The 24,652-nt window shown below is 34.0% G+C and overlaps 2 protein-coding genes across 2 annotated transcripts in view; one reads left to right on the top strand and one right to left on the bottom strand.

Moving 5' to 3' along the window:
- Tomosyn (syntaxin-binding protein tomosyn) overlaps positions 1–24,652 on the top strand; it is a 312,667-nt gene that overhangs the window by 183,522 nt on the left and 104,493 nt on the right. The window lies entirely within an intron of this gene.
- On the bottom strand, positions 15,018–19,184 carry LOC137918404 (basic juvenile hormone-suppressible protein 1-like). The gene is made up of 5 exons (XM_068761205.1): positions 19,055–19,184; positions 18,085–18,218; positions 16,542–17,375; positions 16,192–16,352; positions 15,018–16,109 (listed from the first exon to the last, which is right to left on the bottom strand). The coding sequence occupies exons 1-5, from the start codon at positions 19,143–19,145 to the stop codon at positions 15,083–15,085; spliced, it is 2,247 nt and encodes a 748-aa protein (XP_068617306.1). The 5' UTR covers positions 19,146–19,184; the 3' UTR covers positions 15,018–15,082.

The following is a 24,652-nucleotide window of genomic DNA, read 5'->3' as shown; positions in this document are numbered from 1 at the left end:
GTCAATGTAATAAACTGTAGAAATAATTCACACGAACTTAAATAGTTTTTCATGAAAATACCAAGAATTTCCACGAAAACGTTCAACATTCGTAAATTTTCAAGAACACATTACGTATGTTTCAATTTGTACCGCAATGTTACGTATTTTATTTCGCACAGTTAAACACATTTACGTCTTTCTTTATATATGTCGCGACCTATTTCGCCTTCAGCTCGGAACACAAACGACGCACAATAAGTGAAGTACGCTTTAGATGTGCATAGACGTTAATGAAATTAGAGTGTGTTTTTATTTTAACGAATTAATAACTCTATTTTTTTTTAATAACAAAAGTAAAATTTTGGCTACAACTCATTTTAAAATAGATTGTTCGTTTACTATTGTTTTTTTTTTTATTTATTCTACATGACTATTATTTGAAAACTTGTTTGTGTGCAGTGGCAATCCTATATAATTAATGCACAAAGTGTGAATTAATTGAGGTTGTATCTGGGAATCGATCCCGCGATCTTTGATCTTAAGTGTCAATCCTCTATCGCTGGTGTACCACTGGTCATCTTGTATATATAGCATATATCAGGGGTGGCCAAACTGCGGCTCGCAAGCCACATGCAGTTCTTTGAACGATTATTTTTGCCTCCGATTGAACGAATTATTTCAATATTTAAATTTATACAACCTATGTCAGCTCCTATGAATTCGAAAATAAATTATTAGTGTGAATAATAGTTATTATTGTTACACCATAAATTTAGCGAAATAAAAACAACGATCATAATTAACTAACCGGCATCTTAAGTATTATGAGTGCGGTCATATACGTGTGCCGTTATATCTAACTTCAACCTACTTTTGTTTAAATAATTTAAATAAATATGATAAATATAACCATTCTTTTGGGTGTTTTATATGTGTATTCAATTGCGATTTGCAAAAAAATTCAAATTTCGTAAAATAGCCGGCACTATCAAAGAGTTTAGACACTCCTGGAGTAAGGGATTTTAAATAAAAAAATCTGTCATATTTACATTTGCTTATTGAATATTTCTGGTTTGACTGATAGAGAAAGCGTAATGGCGTTAGGTCTGGCATTACATGTGTTATGAAAAGAATTTATCGATTAATATTACGATACGTAGTGCGGGTGTTTTTTTTTATATTTATATCTATTTAAAGTTTTATTGTAATTGTTCAATTTCTTATTTATCAATTTGTCTTCACTATAAATAAATTTTATGGTCTAATTGAAAGCCTCAAAAGGCACGGTCAAGGATCAAAGTCATTCAGTTCAAATTGTTGAAATTCACCGAATTCAGGTACCGAAAGTAAACTCCCCGTACTGCGTCTCGAGTGTTTGAGTGCTCTTGTAGATTTCAAAGGTTATTTTTGGCTCTCAGCGGCCTTTGAACGGGTCGACCGCTTTGCGATGAGTTTCTCGAAACTTCCAACTTATTTGCATCACTTAACTGTCTTTAAAGGTACAATGAACTTACTTTTATTAGATCTCTGTTACTAGTAGATATTTTACTTAAATATGAGTTATTATTAGAGTTAATAGACATTATTTTATATTTAAAAAAAAGAACATAGTTATATATATGAAATATTAAATTATTCCGTGGTAGTGGTAGTCCAGCGGTAGAGGACTAAGACTTGCAACTGTAGTTCCCGGGTTCAATCCCCGATATGAAATCTTATATAATTAATACTGTGCATTTATTTAGAATTACCATTGCTAACAAACAAGTTTCCAGAGAAAGAGTAGCAGTGTTGTCCTCGTACCATGATAACAAATAATATGAAATAACGACAAAATCTAACATTCCTTTTTTACCGAAGTTATACATGGTGTTTGGTTTTTTTTGTCCCCGCTATTGAGGACCTCTCGTTCCCCTATCTCGTGTGGGACAGGGTCTTTTTATTTCTAATAATTTATTTATATTTTTTATTATTATCATTCTTTTCTTTCATGTATCATATTATCTGTCGTACTGTTTCTTTCATTCTACAATTTTCCCAGCCTTTCTCTTTCATTCCATTAGCCATACATCTATCTTCAACCACTACATTCTAGATTTCCTCACTATTTTATTTTGCAACATTACATTTATTGTTCATACATTTAACACATATTTTCTTTATAATTATCATATTATATTATACTGTTTATTGCACTATTTTTGGTACTACTTTATTTATTTTATTTCTATATTTTAATGTTTGCTTTACTTTTTTATTCATATTCAAGTCTATTTGAATCTGTTACTGTGTTTTATTTTTACCTATGGCATTTATCACCACCTTCATGCAGTAGCTGAGGAAGCTTTCTCTCTCCCCTTCGTCTTGCATGATGGCCGAGACACTCCTTTCCTCTATCTTTTTGCTCATCCGGCATTCGGAATCTGCGCGCAGTTTTCCGAACGCATGGTGTTTGGTTACAAGTGTAACAGTTTTAATGAGATCAATATATAATTCATTTTCTGGTCTTTTCATATTGGCTGGGTTATATTTGGTACGGTATTAATATATGGTTTCATCTATAGTCTATTGTTTCTGAAGATATTAATGCTGTTAGCCCTAAGGCTTTTACAGCTTCATCGGTACTGAGTTCACGGAGCAGAAGGGTTCGTGAACTAGATATGGTTTCAGAAATAATAAATAACTTAATGATAATATAGTAAAAAAAGCGTCAGCATTCAGATTACTACATACTACTTCTTTTTACCAGAATTTATTGGCCAGTTGCATTTCAATAGAAAAAAAAATAATTAACGTAACACATTTCAGAGTTATCACATTATATAGGTGATTGTAAATATGTCTAAAAGTATTAAAACTCTTTGAAGAGAAATGTGCTATACAATGATATTTTAAAACTTTTAAATCTATAACCAATAATACTGTATGTTAAGTAATATATTAAAGAGATATATTCGGTTTACGATTTAGTATCTTGACGTAATTTACTACTGGGCATCTGTTAGGGATACAAATGATCCGAAGGTCTCCTGGTGTAATTTGTCAACACGGGGATTACCCCGGAGAGGGAGATTACCAGATCCGGCTTTGTTGACGTCCCCTCACCTGGGACTGACGTGGTGCGATGTCTTTGTTTCGTGTGTAATTTACAGCCATTCTTGCTACAATCTCAAGACATTTTGATTCCAATTTCAAATATTTTTGTGAATTTTATAAGCGTCTTAGTTATGTTAAGAGAAGATATAAGATGGTAAACTGTAACAAAAGGAATTTTAACACGTTCTATGTTGAGAAAAAAACGCAGTTTCCTATCCAGGCCGTGTCGGTCAGTGATGGTTGACATATAGGCTTTCAGTTGAAGCCGCGTCAGTCGGTGATGACCGCGTTTTGAAAGGGTTTTCGTTTCGTTATTTTTTTTATGACCCCCGCTATTGGGAGCCTCTCGTACCCCTATTTTGTTTGGGACAGGAACTTTATTTACAAATAATTTCTTCAGGGTTTTATCTTTATTCTACACTCACTTTCATTCTTCTCAATTTCTTTAATTCTTTCCTTTAATCCTTCACAATATCTTGCAATTTTTTTTTCTTCCGTTCCTTCTTGCTTTCATCGCCTTCCTTTCCTCATCTTTTTTACTCTTAGGTGGCTAGGTACATTTTTATTTCTAATCTTTATTTTATTCTTACATTTTCTATCATTATATTTTGATATCGCAGGTTTCTTTCGATTAGACTTTTTACTATATTAGAATCTTGTCTTACATTCTATTATTATTTAATAAGTTCTTTTACACGTGCATATTATTCATTTTGGTTCAAGTTTTCCTATTTGGTTTTGTTATTTTTTATTGCATTGCTTACCACCCTGCGAGTAAACGATAGAAATGATGGGCGAAGTTCGTTTCGTTATTACAGGCCGTTGGGCAGTGCTGTCAAACTAAATCTCATATTGACCCGCATGGCCCTCTAGCTTTTCCATATCAAGTAGGTTTTTGAAAAATTTAAGAAATTAAAAAGAAAAATAATAATTATCACACAAATAAATTCATCGAAAGAGTCATCCATATATAATGGCTCCAATTCACTTTGGTTATAACCAAATAACGTTTGGATAAAATATAAAAGCAGCATATAAGCAAATAATAATTTAGTAAATTTAATTTTTATTTATTTATTTATTTAATTTTCTTTATTGTACACGTTAACATACATTTAATAAGTTTTACAATAATATACAAAAAAGTACAATGGGCGGTCTTATCACACAAGGCAATCTCTTACAGACAACCATAGTATGGAAAAGGTAAAAGTACTAATAATGGATAGTTTAAACAGTTAAGTATTTTAAACAGATTTATAATTTTTAATAGGCTTAAAGGGTAAACTCTACTGACGGTCAGCGCTGACCGCGTTGGCAGAAAACGTGTTAACACATAAATACATAAATATCGTCAAGTTGTTTTGCTGACAATTTATTTTTTTGATTGCGTTCACTGAGCGTAGGCAGTTGGGAGAGGAATGGAATATTATACAGTAATACCCCGCTTTACGCGACCCCGTTATACGCGATTTCACTATAACGCGAATTGCAAATTTCGCGCTCAAATGCCTCGAATTACGCGAAAGAGTGCGTATAAATATAATGTAGTCATCAACTTCTCTATGGTGTCTTGACCATCTGTCAAACAATTAAAAACAGTGTTGGGTGTTATGAACGTATTTTACAAGAACGTAAACAAAACGTTACCCAAAAGACAATAGATGTGTTTTTCCGTAAAAAATAAGAGTATGTGTTGCATAAAGTGTCCTAGAATTAAAGTGATTGATTAAAATGATTTGTATTTTTTTGTAATAATTTTTGACTATGTTTAATCATAAACCTCGTTATACGCGAATTTCAGTTAACGCGATTTTTTTTGGAACGTATCCCTCGCGTAAAGCGGGGTATTACTGTATTTCAAATGACGGCCATTGAGAACGAAGGTTTCTCGAGTGGCGCCCACGAGCCGGCATGTTCCTCACTGGGTGGACAAACGCCATAAATAAGGTCGCGGAAAATAGCCGGATGCGGACGACGCAGGTTCAGTCTTCGTGACTACATTTGGAGGAAGTCTATGCCTTGAAGTGGCCGCGAATCTGCTGAAGAAGAAACACAATAATATATTGGATTTATCTTGAAAGCTTTCGTTTTTGTGTTCTTAAATAATAGTCAAATAATTAATTATTAAAAACCTCAAAAAGTAATGAAGCTGTACATGGTTTTAAAATGGAATAACAAAAGAAAGTGTTTATTAATCGGTTTTACATTAAAAAAAATAATGTTTGATATCTCCGATACCATTGATTTTTGTCAATGTCATACATTTTCAAAAGGACTGTATAATTAATTGAATTATTTAAAATATTCACTGTTCAAACGTGTAATTAAGGACATTTAATTTATCATATAATTTCAAATACGTGTAAAAGCACACGTAATGACAGCAGCTTTTTTACGGCCTCACTTAGACACCTACACTGTAATCAACGACCTATAAGCTTGGATAAATATCGTCGCATTCATTATGCGACTTAATTTCACAGCTGGTATCCAAGTTGAATGAGCGAGCTTTTATAATTCAGTGGCCTATGTGCTTTTTATTCTCTATATTGATGTAAAGAGGAGCTTTCAACATGACTGTGTAGATTTTGAAAGCACCGTTTTACTTTGTTTTAAATATTTACGAAACATTCATTTATACATAATTATAAAGATCTTATGTAAATAAACATATAATATTATATTTACATTGATGAAATGTTAAACTTATTATTTATTTAAAACTACTAAAATATACTACATGTAATGTCTACGAGAATTGGTAGCGCAGTGGTAGTCGACTGAGAATTGCGATCGTAGTTTCGGGTTTGATTAATTATATAGGATTGCCACCCCTTACAATCTAGTTACACAGGATGTACCATAATATAATACTGCGATCGCCAACTCGTGATGCGTGGGGATTATGGTACATTCCCCCATGCCTTGAAATGGGCGTGTATAGACTGAAACTAAGACGATATCTATGTAATGTTAATAATGGTCAACAAACCAAGTTTCATATATTTCGATCAACTAAAAGCCATAATAAGATTTATTTAAAAGTATAGATATAATTTTAGTTTCAACACTAAGATCAGAAAGGTCTAACATATCCAAATTTATGTAGCTTTAATTATGCTCTTGTCACACGGTGATTGTCACAATTTCCGGCCATTCTTTTTTCTTCATCACCATTATCACATCACCCGATTGACGCTCACTGTAAGTTAAAGGTATTCTCCAAAGATCGCCACTATGACCGATATTGTGACCTGCCACTTCATCGTGGAACTCTTCAAGCAACGCTGGTGTGCTTGGTTCTTCTGCAAATATTTTCATTTTTGATTCGATCTCGCAGCGAAGGTATAGCATAGCCCTCTAAGAATAAATAAATAAATAAAATATATTAGTAACTTTATTATTTTTACAAGACTATTTTAAAATGATATGTAAGAAAAGGACCAATATTTAGCCACTTCCGCAAACACAGGTGTTTGGCACTAATCGGTGTAACATAACTCCTGAAGATGCCCCGTGGAGGGGTGAAACAAGTGTTGAGTGATTTGAGGCAGTTGTGTAATTCGCATTGTTTGTCGCATGCGCATTTATCAGCGGGCTGTCGGGCGGTGCACTTTGTTGCATGACTACCACTGCATGTGCGGAAGTGGCTAAATATTGGTCCTTTTCTTACTTAGGATGGACTTCCGCGAGGTAACGCCTGATTCCATTAAATACTGGTTTGAATACAGCCTGTTATTGTTTTCTTAATGACGTGTATGTGTTTTGGGGTTAAAGTCAAAATCTACGCGAGATGAAACGGTACTGAGATATAGGCTCAAAGTCCTAATATAGTGACGGAGGGGGTTATGCTTTAGGTAACGCCTGATTCCATTAAATATTTAAAATGATATATTTATTAAAAGATTTTTATCCAATAAGTTCTATGTTTTGTTTCCATTTTTTAAAATACTTTTACGTCTTAGTAGTTTTAAACTTGAAGTTCACGTCGCATCTGCTCTCAGATTGCTTTCCTAGTCTACAACGTATTCCGCTCGACGTTCGTGGATGCTGTAAAATAAGACATAACCCCCGACGCCTTTGTGCTCTTGTAATATCCATGCATTGATATTTTATTACTATCATAAAAATCCGTTGCGAAACTTACCCGATACGTAACAATGTGGGAGCGTAAAATGGCTTTGTAGTATCCTGTTATGTTACTTTTTACTTTAAAGTATTTATTTTTCTTTGTATGAGATATTGTTGTCAGTGTGTTTCTACTGGAACATAGATTTTTACTAAGAGAAACCACGGGTATTATACAGTATGATTGGTTATTGGAGTAAAACCTTTTAATGGATAAATGTATAGAATATTTGATAGCAAAAGGATTTAAAACTTTCAAAGCTATTTCCAACGACGTATAAATTAATCTCTTTATAAATGTTTAATTTTTTTCTATTGGATTTTAATAGGCCAATAACTTTTGGTGGTAAAATTCAGTAAGGAAAGATAATTAAAGGAAATATATAGTAAGAAAAGAACCTATATTTAGCCACTTCCGTACATGCAGTGGTAGTCGTGCATCAAAGTGAGTGCAGAAGCAGAGTTGACTCTGTGTTTGGCACTAATCGGTGTAACATAACTCCTGAAGATGCCCCGTGGAGGGGCGAAACACGTGTTGAGTGATATAAAGGTGGCAGTTGTGTAATTCGCATTGTTTGCCGCATGCGCATTTATCAGGGAGCTAGCGAGCGGTGCACTTTGAAGAAGGAGAAAATTGTTTTTAAACGTTCATTGTAGACCAGTGATTCCCAAAGTGGTCTATATCGATTCCCAGGGGTCTATGACAACCTGCAAGGGGTCTAAAATCGAAAATGGGAGTCCACGATAGTAGATCTCAACACATACACTGATAGCACCTATTTACTTACATCATACTATCTTATAATATCAAAACATTTACATTATTTACAAAAGTACCTATGAAGTAATAAATTATGTTTATTCAATGTTACGTATATTTTACATAACAAATATAAAATTTTATTTTGAGTAGTTTTAATTTAAATTCAATTAATAAATGTATATGTTTATTAATGTTAATGTTTTTTACTAATTTTTTAACACTAAACTTCACTACTGTTAGAAATTTACAGGAAATCAATATCAGGTAAGTAGGGGGTCTACCCAGCACGGAAAAACATGGCAAGGGGTCTACGACACAAAAAAGTTTGGGGAACTCTGTTGTAGACAAATTTTAAAGCAAATTATTGTTATTTAACCCATATTAGAATTAATTATAGATCGAACAAGGTTCACGTATAAAATTTCTTTTATCACGTCATTTAGATTTCTGAATTTGCTCCCACAAAGAGAATATCATATATCGTGTTGTTTAATTAACGCAGTACGTTCAAGTAGTTCGTTCGGCTTTGAGTTTTCAAATTGGTTAATTGTTTTCATGTATATATTATTAAAGGCCTTTTATTCAGCTAGATTTAAGACCATGAACAACCATGTTCCGATCCATTATCGTTGCTTTTGTTCCTAGTGATGGTCTTCTGTACCATTCTGCAAAACCTTAGAAATGTAGAACATCATTTGTCGTCTACTTTCTTGCAACTATAATATTAAATGGAGCAAAGATTCTCATGTAAAGAGAGAGTCGGTATAGAGCTATCGAAACAGCTATACTCGGCGAAAACGTGGTAGGAGCAGACGGAAATATATCCGTCCCGTTCTCGCTACGCGCAAAATTAATGTGTGTTTCGCGTTATCTACAAATCAATTATATCAGAGATATACATATTAAAACTAATTATTATTTACTGTCTGTCAGGCGTTGTACTTCCAGAAATTATTGCCCTATCACATTACCATGGAAACAATAAGTTAAAGTTATATATTTCAGAGTAAATAATTTATACAGGTTGATTGCAGTAAGATATAAAAGCTTTAGAGATTGCTCACAAATGATTATTACATTCATATACATTCATTATTATAAATAATAAATTATAGTTATATATTTCAGAGTAAATAATTTATACAGGTTGATTGCAGTAAGATATAAAAGCTTTAGAGATTGCTCACAAATGATTATTACATTCATATACATTCATTATTATAAATAATAAATTATAGTTATATATTTCAGAGTAAATAATTTATACAGGTTGATTGCAGTAAGATATAAAAGCTTTAGAGATTGCTCACAAATGAGCATTACATTCAAATACATTCATTATTATACATAATAAATTATAGTTATATATTTCAGAATAAATAATTTATACAGGTTGATTGCAGTAAGATATAAAAGCTTTAGAGATTGCTCACAAATGAGCATTACATTCAAATACATTCATTATTATACATAATAAATTATAGTTATATATTTCAGAATAAATAATTTATACAGGTTGATTGCAGTAAGATATAAAAGCTTTAGAGATTGCTCACAAATGAGTATTACATTCAAATACATTCATTATTATACATAATAAATTATAGTTATATATTTCAGAATAAATAATTTATACAGGTTGATTGCAGTAAGATATAAAAGCTTTAGAGATTGCTCACAAATGAGCATTACATTCAAATACATTCATTATTATACATAATAAATTATAGTTATATATTTCAGAATAAATAATTTATACAGGTTGATTGCAGTAAGATATAAAAGCTTTAGAGATTGCTCACAAATGAGTATTACATTCAAATACATTCATTATTATACATAATAAATTATAGTTATATATTTCAGAATAAATAATTTATACAGGTTGATTGCAGTAAGATATAAAAGCTTTAGAGATTGCTCACAAATGAGCATTACATTCAAATACATTCATTATTATACATAATAAATTATAGTTATATATTTCAGAATAAATAATTTATACAGGTTGATTGCAGTAAGATATAAAAGCTTTAGAGATTGCTCACAAATGAGTATTACATTCAAATACATTCATTATTATAAATAATAAATTATAGTTATATATTTCAGAATAAATAATTTATACAGGTTGATTGCAGTAAGATATAAGATATAAGCATTACATTCATAAATATATATATATATGTGTGTGTGTGTGTGTGTGTGTGTATATATATATTTACATGTACAAATTAATTCTTTTAAAGCTTTTATATCTATAAAGAAATCATACTGTATAAGACCTTTTTAAATCATAAACTTTTGGCGGACATTATAAAGCCGTTACCTTCAGATGGTGTCAAAGAAACAATTTCGTTTTGTAACAATTCCAACTGCTCGGTTCAATAGTTTTGCGGGATTGGATTTGTAATTAAAAATTCCGCCGTAACTTCGTACACTTCCGCAGTTTTATAACTCTATGTTGAATGATTTCATATTTTAATCGTTTACTAGAACTTTGTTTGTGATATTACGGATTCTATTCGTATCGGATTTAAATTTTTTATAACTTAGCCGCTACGTATACGTTTAAATATACAGGATGATTGGTAATTGGTATTAGGACCTTAATAAAGTTGTCATTTGTTAGTTTAAAAAGCTTTTACACCTATTTCAAATCACTCTGTATAATATGATTATTTTGAAGTAAATGACATTAATTACCTTTAGTAAGAAAAGGACCAATATTTAGCCACTTCCGCACATACAGTGGTTGGTAGTCGTGCAACAAAGTGCACCGCCCGCTAGCCCGCTGATAAATGCGCATGTGGCAAACAATGCGATTTACACAACTGCCACCGTTATATCACTCAACACGTGTTTCATCCCTCCACGGGGCATCTTCAGGAGTTATGTTACACCGATAAGTGCCAAACACAGAGTGTTGTCTCTAGTGTGTTGTCTGAGTGCTGTGGATAAATATTGGTCCTTTTCTTACTTAGGATGGACTTCCGCAAAATAACGCATTCCATTCCATTCAAATAAATATCTAATTATTTTTTGCTGGTAGTATAAAGTCTGCAGGTATATATAGCAAACAATAATGAATTTTAATTTTTTATTATTATATTATACTTATAGCTATTAGCAAAGATACACTAGCGGTGATGATTGAGCCTTGCGATAGTAGGTTTGATTCTCGGGATGCAATTTGATATGATTTACACTTTGTGCATTTTAATTATATAGAATTACTACTGCTCATCAAAAAGTTTTCAGAGGATAGGCAGCAGCGTCTTCTGTTTATCATAATATCACACTGCGATACATAACTTGCCTGCAAAGCGTGGAGAATATGGTAAATACCCATATATATATATTAATATATATGTATATATATATATAAATATATATATATATAGGGGAACCCTATGCCTTGCAGTGTGCATGTATGGGTTGAAACGATGTTTCGCTCAACAATCCATGGAGAATGCTATGCTGGAGATTTCGCTACAAGGACCAGGAGGTTCGGTAGGCCTGAGGACTGAGGACCGTTTAAAAGCCTCCTGAACTTGTCTGTATGAAATCATAGAATGCGATGAGACATTGATATACTTATGTGTTATTCTATTTTTTATATTTTTTACGTTTGTATTATGATTAGATGTGCAATAAATTGTGTTATAAATAATATATACAGCTCTTTATTCTTCTAACCTTAGTGGACATCATATTGTATAGTTATTCTACACACATAAATTTTACTAAAGTTGTCTTAAATCAGAAATTATCTATTAAGGTCTTGCAACAACCTTAAAATGACGCTATGCTTAAGACGCTGCGCCTACGGCGCCTTTTAGTCGCATTCACAACGCGCTGTAATAGCAAAGTTAACACGCTACTACATTGCGACAGTATCGCGTTTGCTTCGCGACAGTATCGCGGTGGACTAGAGACCTAAGAAAAAGCTTACAGGTTACGCGAATGTTACAAATTTTGAGAAATGCACGAACTAACTAATCAAGGAATGTCCACTTGCATCTCACAATATGCACACAGATGATTTTTAAGTTTTTTTTTAAAGTTACATACGTGGAAAAATAGTGACCACTTGGAAATGCTCTTCATCTCAGGAAACGTGAATGAATGGTGATCACGAAACCGCAGCATCATGTACTGGTCTGGGAAGATATGGACCACGCTCGATACCATGGCAGACTAAAAATACAATTCTAAAGATAGAAGGCGTAACATTTTTCGTGAAAAACTTTCCAAGACGTACCATTCTCGGAAGAGAGAGATACGATCCAAGGAGGGACTAAAAAGGCGCTTCGGTGCTAAAAATAAGTTACGTGTAATTATTTATATTGTTTATAATTAGTTTATGTACTAACCTTATTAATATTAAATTTTGTAACGACTTGCCTTAGTCTATTTTTCCTGATAGGTTGAACTCTGAGACTCTCCCTTTAAGAGTAGAGTGAACAGGTTTCTTTTGGATGGGCGTGTACCACCTTCGTCTTCGTCTACTCTTTCCATCAGGTGAGATGGAAGACAAACGCCTATTCCATTATAACTATATAAAAAATATTAAATATTGTTATTGCTATTGAAATTGTGTACATTTTCTATTTATTTAGTAAAATATCTCTGAAAATATATATCATTTAATCATATTCATCGTACACGATATAAACGATATAGTTGCTAACTCACTGTCAAAATTTTATAGCAAACAATATGTTGTTTTTTTTTAGTTAATTTTCATGGAATATCTTCTTCTTCTTCTTCCTTTCCTTTTCCGTTTATTTGGGGTCTGGTCTCCTTATCAATTTGCGCCAGGGCACTCTATCCTGGGTTGTCTCTGCATCAAGTTGAAGGGTTTCCAGTTCCTTCCCGATATTAGAACACCACGTAGCTTTTGGACGCCCTCTCCCTCTTGGGAATTCTGGGAGGCTTAAGGCAGTTTTTACCACGTGGTCATCTGGTTTTCGTTGAAAGTGGCCATACCATCGCAATCTATTTTCCTGTAATTTGCTGGGGATCGGAGCTTGATCTTGAACGAACCTCTGATATATTCGTTCCGTATTCTGTCCATTCTAGTGACGCCACCCGACCATCTAAGCATCTTCATCTCATTTACATGAAGTGTTTGCTCGTGTCTCTGACTTACAGTCCAGCATTCATGGAATATATATACACAAAAAGTTGAGTAGAGAGCTTTAGGAGAGAGCTTAATTCAAATTGAACTGTGAGTATTCCCTTTTATTTATAATGTACGTTAATTTTATATATATAATATGCAATATTTTTCATATTTATCATAATTTTAATCATAACATATGACTTTTATTAAACATTTATAGCAATGGGCAATGTATGGAGTTTTACTGCGAAGTCGAATCGAAAATAAAAAGATTTGACGACGAACCAAGTCACAAACATGGCTCGAAGAATTGCCCCTCTGAAGTGGCAGGGCGAAGAACACCGCTCTTGCAGCTGACAGGTGCTGGAAGGTTCTCGAGTGAAGACCAGGAGGCGTGGGTAGATCCTCCTAGATCCGAAGACATAATCAAGGTCGCCGGAAGGCGTTGGATGCGTGTGCGCAAGACAGGTCATTGTGAAGATTTTAGAGAAGTTCAATTGCTGACATGAATAAATGAATTATAAAGTATAATAATTTTTAATATAAATATTCACATGCAAACCCTTTTGAAATCGTTGTACAAAACAGTGCGACACATTTACATGACACGTGAGATGCGAACAAAACATAAAACAATTTTTCAAATTTCTAATTTGGAACATAGAAAGATATTTTTTTTATATTTAAATTGGACATTTGGAATGTATATATACACATATAAGGTTCAATTCAATATATAAAATTATATATCTTAATTTTATGTGAATTATGCAATATCGTCTATTCTTATAAACGTTTATAGTAATGTATAGAAACCGATGTTTTCAATACGTGTCGTTATATACATGCTGATTAGTTGTCAGTGTAAAAGTTTTACAGGAGTGAATGTATTTATATAATGCATGGTTGACCAACAATCGGCCCGTTAAATATCTTGATGCGGCCCGCCAAGTATTTCCTAATTTAATTTATTTTATCGATTTTCTCTCTTCAATATTTTGTTATAAAATTCAATATAATTAAAAGCTAGTATATACTAAACCGAAACAATTAAATAATAGTAAGCACTAATCAAAACTTTTGTACTTGCATACGAATTATATATTCACTTGTATAAAAAAAACGATGCCAAATTTCTCATTAAAATTTTCATCTATATTCGATTTTTTGTCTTCATCTTGTTTATTTTTATCGCATTAAAATTTGTATATTTTCTTAATTTATTAATTATTATATATAGAATTTTAAGAAGTGTTAATATGTGTTACATTGATTGTCCCGTTGATTAAAAGGTTGGTCACCCCTGATGTGATATATTTAACAGCAAAAATCTTTAAAGCTTTTACATCTATTATCAATCATCCTGTATAACAAAATCATTCTCATATAATGATGATTGATATATTTTCAGTTTTTAATTAAAAAATAATATACAGAATTTATTTTATTTATCTTCTGGATATATTAATTGTGGGTAAATAAAATTAATTTACAAAGTGATTTGTTATTGGTGTGAAAGTTTTAAAGGGGTCAAGAGAAGCTTGTAAACCTAATTCCAATCAACTTCTCAGACAGGCCTAGAACTTCTATCAGTACAAAGTCAACAGGGACAAATAGTAAATTATTGAATTAATTTTAATATATAGTAATACGAATTTTTAAAAACGCTTTTCATTACTATAATATCATTAAGTTATCATTTATGAAACCATTTATTTTTGGATAAGGTGTACCATATATTAATTGATACAAAATGTATGTATATAACTACACATATGTTAGAATCTACTAATATTCCCTTAGAGACGTATGTAAGTATTTACTGTAAATCATAATAAATATATATGTGTATATCTATGTTTTGCATAGTATATAACTGTCTGTATGTTGAATATTTTTTGTTCAAATAAAACAAAGTTATTATATTAATAAATGCCTTTATTTATAATTGCTAAAGGAAATATTTCTCGTAATGAATGAAATCACATCCTTTGCATTTTGTCGGTGCTCATCAACATGACGTCCTTGTAGGACCAGTTGACCAGCATGTCGGTGTCCAAGTAGGTGAGGTCGTCACGCTTCATCACCATGTCGGACCTGTCCATGTTCTTCACGGTGTTGGACAGTCCCAAGTCCTTCCTGTAGACTTTAACGTCGTAGAACTTCATGTTGTTGGTGAAGAACCAAGTTACGTCGATTTCTCTATCGAAGGGGAAGCCGAGCGGCATGCTGTCGACACAAGTGGTCCAGCGACAGACGCGGCGGTCCTTCATGACGTTCTGGTCGATGGTGGGGAGCACGTATCCGGTGCGGACGGGTGTGACTATCACGAAGAACTGGAGAGGGAGACCACCAAACTGACCAAGAGGCAAGAGCAGGCGGTGAGGGAAACCAATACGAGTCTTGTACCAATAATTGTCGACGACTCTGTCGCTGTTGATTGTTGTTGTTGTGTCGGTGTTGAAGTAGTTGCGAGTCCACGGTCTGTCTGTGAGTACTCCGTGCATGTCGATGGAGTTTCTGACGATTGTGTTCTTTCCGGTGTCGAGCTTGTACAGGAAGCTGTCGATCTCTACCATGTCGAGGCGCTTGTCGTTGATGCTAATAAGTCGGCCCATGCAGTCGTACTTCGGTCCTATGAACACGCGAACGACGGCATCCACTGCCTTGTCGGAGACGACGTCAATGGTCACCTTGAACGGATGGTGGTTCAGACGGCGCATGCGTGCTACGTAGGTCATGTCCGCTCGTTTCTTCTGCATCTCCGCTTCGTCGAGGTACACAGCGTTGGTGATGTCCAAGTCGTATTCGTCCATGAATGTGACCAGGTCGTCGGTGACAACGCGTTCAATCTTGACTCCAGGGAAATCGAGTTCGTCGCGCGTGTAGTTGGGCAACAGTTTCTTGAAAAGGTTGACGTATTCGTACATGCGTTTCATGACGGTCCAGAACACTGGGTCGCGTAAGCAAGTTGTGTACATGTCAATTGCGGTTGGCACATAGGTATACCTGGAAAAAAATACGTTGAATATAAATATTGTTTCGATGTTTTTTGATGGTTTCTCGAGGATTAAGTTTGTTTTACACTCACTTGTCAACGTTGTAAACGCTGTATGTCAGGAGCTTCTTGACCAAGTAGGACACGTGGATGACCTTGGCGTCGTCATGCTGCATTCCCATGCCTCCCAGGATCAGTCTGCACAGATACTCGACATCTTCGGCCTTTCTCAAGTTGATTGTTGTTCCATCACGCTGTAAAAATTATTCAAAATATTAATACCTACTTAATTTGTAATACATCGTTTCTAATATTTAGAAGTGTGGTGTTTTATTTATTCAAATTATGTTATTATAATTGAACTTCTTTGTAATGATATCTCCCAACTTTTGTATGCCTTTAAAGAATGACCTGAACTATATTGTACAGTAAAAAATACTTACTCGGATAATTTGTCCAGTAAGGATACCCTCGCGAAGGACCTTTCCAATGTCCTCCAAAAGAACGTAGTCATTGTAGTTATTTTTGTTGATCAGCTTGACGTCATTTTGACGGACGGGCATCTCGTCGCCGGTGTGGAGGCGAATCTTCGGCCAGTATCCGTTCTTAACGACGTCGTCCCACTTTATCATCTTAATGTCGCACATGCCGTGGGTCAGGCGTTCGAGTCTATATCTAGCCAAGAGCTGTTGGTAAGCGTACATCATCATCTCGCCGCGTCTCTCCTTGTGGAGTCCGTAGATGTCGTCGTCCATCCATTCAGGGTAGTTCATGTGCAAGTAGTACATGTATGTGTTCAGATCTATATCCTCGGTGAAGTAAGAGATTTTATCGTCCTCCGAGAGTACGTGGCGGACGCCTTTTCTCCAGTCGATGACTACCAAGTTCTTATCGGTGACTTTAATGCCGTAGTAATCTTGGATCATGGGGTCCTTTGCGGCTCTGGTCATTTTCATTGTGAAAGCTTTGTTGATTATGTGGCTGTCGACGAAGAAGTAGGGGTAGATTTCGTACGGTGGTGGTATTACCACTCCGCGGCAGTCTTGGCGATGGAAGATGGCGCAGGTGAATGCGTAAACGAACATGCCGCCGTTGATGCGTTCCCTCAGCCAGCACGCGGTTCTGATGAAGGTGTCGAAGTCCTTGGCGAAGTAGAGCAACTTGAAGACCGCGGCGGCTTGCTTCATGTGCAGGTCGTTGCTGTGGACAAAGATCTCTCCGCGAGGCAGGAGACCCATTTTGTACATGCCGAAGAACTTCTTAACGATGTCCACTTTCTGTTGAAAATCATATTTGTATTATTAACAAGCTTTTTAAGGAAATTGTTACATCTTGATAAGAACATCTTGTAACATCTAAAGACTTATATTACTAATCTACTCTCATAGTAGTATATACCATCTTGTCTTACAACACTTATATTATACCATTAATGTTAACATTTTAAAAAAAAACTACTATCTGAAAAAAAAAAAAAAAAACTAAAAAATACTATCTGTATGATACTATAATAATATTGTTACAAAGCACGAGTTATAGAACCCTCTAAACAATAAACACGGTACCCTACGAGCAAGAAGCGCCGTGAACACGCGTGACCTTGAAGTTATTTATATATTTTTGTGTGCGGTTCTCGGAAATTCTAACCGAGAACTATCTCGAACTCACTCGAACCTTCTCTGTGATATAACAGGTGTACTCCCCATGTCGACAGTTCAGTGTTGTTTTTCGACTATTTGGCAAGTTATTTGGACAACGATTTCTTGAGCGATTTGGAAGCAAAGTTTGGACTAAGCGAAAGTATACTTTGTGTTAAAGTAGGGTGACCACCTGATTTGTGAATATAGCACTCTTTGTGAACCAGTGGTGTTTCATCTCGTGTCAGAACCCACAGTACGTAACGTTATGTTACTATGTATCTTTAAAATTACGCTTTGGCTGGTATAAAAATGTAAGTAATAATTAGCACGAGCTATTGTTCCTCACCAGATATTTGTCGAAGTTTTCTTCGAGCACGTATTCGCGAGCGACTTCTCTGATGTCATCGTACATCGTTGGCTGCAGGATGTGGTTCAGCAGTTTCATGACACATACTTCCTTGGTTTTGATGTCTAAGTTGACTGCAAAGTAAATTGTATTCTTATAACTTTTTGTGTTACAAGCATAGATACCGCCAACGCTGAGGATCCCATACACTCTTTGTGACATTCATGTGTCTCCCTAATTTACAAATGGTAGCTTTTTAAAATATTTTTATTTACTTTTCGACCAATTTATATTAGAAAAATACTATTATAGATGTGTTAGAAATATATAAATATTTTCATATTTAATACATTGAATGATGCCCGTGGTAAATAATAATAGAATGCATACTTTTTGGTAATTTGGTAAATAATAAAAAAATTTCTGGACTAATTATTAGTCCCGATTATAATTTAATTATGACAGGGAATATTTTTAATAGTATGCAGAGTGTGTTCGTCTTGGGAATTGATAGTCGTAAATTCGCCCACGACGTGAACATGCGTTTTTGTTAAGATCATCAAAAGACGCTGGGAATCTGTGGTAAAGACATGTGTCCAGCTGTGGGCTTACGGATGAAATGATGACGAGTAAATTACGAAATAAGATACTCTCGACTAGACTCTTCCTAAAATTATTCTCGAGAGATATAGGGTGGGCCAAAAATTTTTGCAAATAGCAACACTTGATTTCTCCAAAACCGTGAGAGTAAGGGACCAACGGCGAGACGGAGCACATCTCGACGATGTAATTTTTAAAAAATAAATTTTAATAAATGATAATTACGGTAAATAAATCATAAACAATATAGCATTTGTACTTTTATTTCTACACATGTTTCAAAAGTGCAAAAATTTATGGCCCACCCTATACAACAAGAGGCGATTATAACCGATGTCGATAGATACAGAAATAATAATGTTGAACTCACCAAGGACATCTTTTCCAATGTAGAAGACATTTTCTTTGACCACGGAGGCGGTGGCCACCGCCACGAATGCTGCAAACCACACCAGCTTCATGCTTGCCGTGCACTGTGCCTGATCTAACCGTATCTTTGCTTTTATACCATTCCAATAAGAAAACAATCATTATCAGTCTATCGGGCGCATTGTTTTGGCATCGGGACCCCGCCAATGATAATGATAACCCGATCTTTCTCCGCTGCACCTTTCATTGCTCGTTTTAATGCAATAAACAAGGTGATATTGTTGCGGTCCAACGTCAAGTTGAATATTCTTTTTTTTTTTGTTTAAAATCACGAAACTATAATTTTTTATTAGAATCTATATTTTACAGACATTAGTGTTCGTTTTTTTAGCTAAAGTTTTGGATGTTAGTATTCATCTCTTGAACTATTTATTTACTTAAAAGTTGAAGTAAACTATTTATTATTACGTCCTAACAATGTTAAGTTTTTAAAAATACGATTCGAGCGATCACTTAATGTTAGAATTTACTTGCATCAGAGACGTCGTCCAAGACTTAGCGATAGTCTTAATGTGTACCTGATTCTCCTAATCTACCACACGGACTTTATCAAAACATAGGCTTAATCCATAGATTTCCAATAGATCGTTATAAAGGAAACAATAATATGATAAATAATTCATGATACTTTGGGGATGGAGTAGAAGAATGAAAGTATGATTGAAATATCGATAAGAATGCTTGAGGAGTGAAAGATTTTGTGATCGATAAAAAGAAAGAAGCATGAAACATATTGTGAGAGAAGAAATAAAAAGAATGTAAATTAAAATATACCTGCAGAAGTTATTACCCGAACTTGTAATGTCCCTGTCCCACACAACGTAAGGGTAACAAGACGTTCTCAAAAAGTAGGACATTAAAAAAAATGTTATAAGGCCTATCCGCTGCCACTTGGCATCCGCTGGGTTTTATCGTTTTTTCTTTCATTACTCATATCATAGTTAAAATAGAGACTTTCATTTCTTTTATTATCGGTTTACAAAATTTCTACTGTATTTTTTCCTTTTTCATTCAACACATTTCATTCCAAACTTGTATCTATGTACTTTCCTTGTATCACGTGCCATTTTTTAAACGGTTTTATTTAGTTCGACCCGTACGAAATTTATTTGGATCAAAATTAGAAATTGAAATTTTAGCACCTTCCCGTTGTCAGATTGATCTGAAATTTGATACACACATTTAATTTAGATGACAATACAATATAATAAAATCAATAACATTATAAATCTAAGATGGCCGCCGATACAAAATGGCTAATTACGTATTTTTCCTTAACCCCCTCAATATGGGTATCAAATGAAAGGGCTACACTAGTAAAACACGATGATTATGTCAAAATTTAAAATTCAAGATGGACGCCGTTCCAATATGGCGGACTAGGTACATATTTTTCCACAACCACCACAATATGGGTATCAAAAAACCGTTTAACTTAAAAGTTTTTTAAATGTATTTTTAGTTCAATTCTTACAATGTTACGTATTATATCTTTTTAGTACATCTCTAGTATGTATTATTAAAATTGCATCATATAATCAGTCATAGTCGTCACCGTTTTAGCCCGTGGACGCACACAGCAAGGCCTATGCCTTCTGATGTCCTTATCATCCATCCTTCCTATGTCTTCTCCAAAGATACATATAGAAGGTTAAACCATTATTGCCACGTTATTTAAGGGGTTTGACAATCGCATTGTAGTGTTATCGTACGCAGAAGACAGAGCTGTCCGTCCACTGAAAAAAAATTATGGGTAGTGGCAACTCTATATAATTATTGCACAAAGTGTATATTTTTTAATTATATACGAGCCCGAATTAGATTCTATGATGAGTTATTAATGGTTGTCGATAAATGTACCTTGTAATAACATTAAAAAATATGTATTATTGTTCAACATATCGTTTAATTTTTCTAATTTGTACATTGACAAAAAATATGAATTATCAAATGGCGTAGGCTTTCGAATATTTTCAAATTTTGAAAAATGTCTCGGACCATCAAGGAGCTTGGTCACCTTAATGAATGTCTCATATATATATATATATATATATATATAAGTACGTCCTCGAAACAATATAGCTAGGAAGACGCAATTCTGTAAATGCAGGCGATGTCTAGTAAGAATTGGAATAAAATTCATTGTGAACGGAATATATCGCAGTGTGTTTTATAATTTTTTTTATTTGATTGTCATACGGTCACAGTTGTCCCGGAGAATGTTCAATCGCATGAAATTATTTTTATTTCAATTATCAATATTCACGTACATATTTATCTAGCATAAAATCTAATCATTAATAAACATGTTAGGAAAATTTTCACAATTTTCCAATGCTTACGAATGTACTACGTTGCTACAAGAAATAGACGTAACTTCTTTGCATTTAATATAGTCACCGTGCTGATGTAAAGAGCGGTGCTGGATACGATTCTCGGGGCTGACGCCCTGCGTATTTTTCTAATGTGTTATTCATTGTTCCATATCAACAAAATATCGTTCTGTAGAACAAAGAGCTCGTATGCGCCGAGAATTTATCTGTTAATAATTATTGAAGCCTTTTTATTCTTTTATCGTAATGCTATTTAAGTATAATACTCCTTTCTTAAAATACTGACCTCTCAAAGAGAAAATATAGATACAATATACATGATAGTTCTAGGACAATGAATAAGTCTCTTTTGAAGAACGTAACTGTCAGGTTGAAGTTATATAAAACAATTACTTATGTACTGAATTTTTTTTTATAAATATTTACTACAATTAATTCATATCTAGTGAACATGTAAATAATGATTTAGAAATGCGTACAGTGCAGGAGGAAATCGCCAGGCATACCTTCTCATATGCAGGCACAATCCTGAACCACTTCAACATGCCTGAAATCCTGAAAAGAAAGTCATTCAATATATGTTGCAGTGATGAATGGAATAAATTTAAAATTGGAACGAGATAGACGTCACAAACAATATTTTTTTTTATAATTGGTAAATATGTATTAATAATTTTTTTATAAAAAAAACTAATAACTAAATTGTTTATCTGTGGTATCGACATCTTTTACTTCGTACTGTCTCTATTTATGTGACCTTCTAAATTGTCTTTTCTTATTTATACTCTGTTATTGTTGCCTTTTGCACGTTTTGTGAAAATAATAAATAAATTGATAAACATACTAGCAATTCATGTTTTATTTTAACTTTACTTTTGCCGATCTTAATTTTCTATGATTATCAGTTATTTCTAGATTCTCCCCTACGTGACAAGGGAGGCTTTATTGCAGAATAACTGGTCGTAAACAATTCCACAAAAAAAAGTTTTTTTAACACACGTCACTAGATATACAGGTTCTATAGGCTTTTACTTACACTTAAATAAACGCCAGATAAAAGTGCATTATTATCTATTGTTTATTACTTTGTTCCTAGGCGAGTAACATGCCAGTAACTACCAAAATTAAAAAAATCAATTTATATTTCGCTTTATTGGTGAAGGTGACAAAGAATGAATTTTCTTGTTCATAAGATAGGTCCTCCGAGAGGTAATAGGGAACGCACCAGTGCTATCAAAGTATGTGTCGGGAGATTCGACCTGGCACGTATAACAGACCAGGGTAAATGACACGCCTAGTATAATGTCTGAAGACGAAGATCTTTGACCATTATGTGTTGCTGGTGATGACTTATGAGTCTGAGAGGTGGTCCTTTACAATGAGTCTTATAAAACGGCTCAAGATCACCTAGCAATGGAGGAGGCTATTCTTGAAGTTTCGTTGCAAGATCGAATAAGATGAGATAAGCATAACTAAAGTTAACGGCTTGAAGATGTGCTCGTTTAAAGTGGCAATAGACGGAGCACCTCGCTCGTGCAACCTAGAGCCCGTGGGACCCAGAAATTATAGACTAGTGACCACAAGCAGGCTGTCTCAATTCCGGAAAGTTGAAGGATACCTTGAAGTTGGTGTCTATCGGGTGATATAGTCGTGATAATACCATAAGAGTGTGTAGTTCCTCCCTTTTCGAATACTCTCTAAGCGAGTTTTAAGAGAGTATCAATCTTTTTTAACCCTTTCCTTACCGCCGTCTGTTCCGCTGAAGTGACGCTACTGAACCGGGCATGTGCGCTGCCAAATGTTTTAAGGGATAATTTTTAGTAGTTTATTTGGCTGTGATAAATCTTAAAACAGGGATCTACACATTACAAAGTGGACGCCGACTAACTCCGGCGCTGGTAGAGAAAGGGTTAAATGTTACTTCGCCAAATGAAAGTGTCTTGTAAATACACGAAAAATTTTAATTGTAATCAAAGTACGCGATTGAAGCGATTCGGTATGTAAACATCGCAACAATGTATCGATATCTGTTTATGACAACGGTTATCGAATCGTCGGCGTTGAGGACACGTAAGGACGCCCGGATTCGGCCGCGACTTTAAAATATTTATAGCAAAACGTCACCGCTGATTGTGTATAAGTTTTTTTATCATTCAGTATATGTCAAGATATAGTATGATCTCAATTAAATTAAATAAATAGTTTAGTAAATGTAAGTCAAATTTAAAAATCAACGAAGTTCAGATTAAATATTTTATACCTCGACTCCAGCGGTTATGCCATTACGTAATGAAAGTAAAACAGGGTTGGGGTGAAGTTTAAACGAGAAATGCTAATTTCGGTGTGCTATAAGTGGGAGGCCGTGAATTGAAAAATGGCCACGAAATATTGAGAACAATTTCATTGTTACTAAAACTGAGCCGCGGTCTGAAGCGGGGAAAAATGGGTTGTATACATTCGTTGTATTACGAAGTTGGGCCATTTGTAGATGACTTACATTTAGTAATTTCGTGTTTTGTTTTAATGGAGATTTTCTTTATGAAGAGTGTTTCATTTAAACGTATTTATATTTACAATTATTCAAATAAATGTTACATTTAAATCTGAAATTTACAACAAGTTTATACCTTTGGGTAACTAGTTATTAAAATCTTTTGTTATAAGTCATTGGTTGGATTCCCGAAATGAACACATTTTATGTGCATTATAGAATATAGTATGATTTCCAACAAGGAACATCGTTGTGAGTGGAGTTTATAAGGTTAGGTAGGCAATGTTAGAGACAACACCTAGCGAGCTGGAGCACAAAAATTAAAACACTTGGATGAAAGATAGACAGTTTATTTTAAAAGTCATCCGCCTATAACTTCAGATATACCAACGCCGTAATAAATTATTTGTCATGCGAATGAAATAATTTTTACATAAAACTTTCACCACTCATTTGTAAATATTAAACATTGATTCAAAATTAATATAAGATAGTTTTTAATTCCATATTCCATCACAGCACTAAAGATTTAATACCAATTCACAAACAATAACACATATGTTACTTGATGCCGTTCGCCATTATTATATTTCATAATATTTTTCGGCGTGAGACGCGGTTTTGACAACCGCCTACAAATCATACGCCGCGCGTCTTTAGTTTTTGCGCATGCGTAGACCGATGGATTGACAGATAAGCGAAAGCATTTTGACAA

This window comes from Battus philenor, unplaced genomic scaffold (genome assembly GCF_028537555.1).
Source record: "Battus philenor isolate CCGP_79_NKW_IND1 unplaced genomic scaffold, ilBatPhil1.0.hap1 SCAF_14, whole genome shotgun sequence".
Taxonomy (NCBI): Eukaryota; Metazoa; Arthropoda; class Insecta; order Lepidoptera; family Papilionidae; genus Battus; species Battus philenor.
The sequence above is the reverse complement of the archived record's forward strand: the minus strand, read 5'-3'. Positions and strand labels throughout refer to the sequence as shown.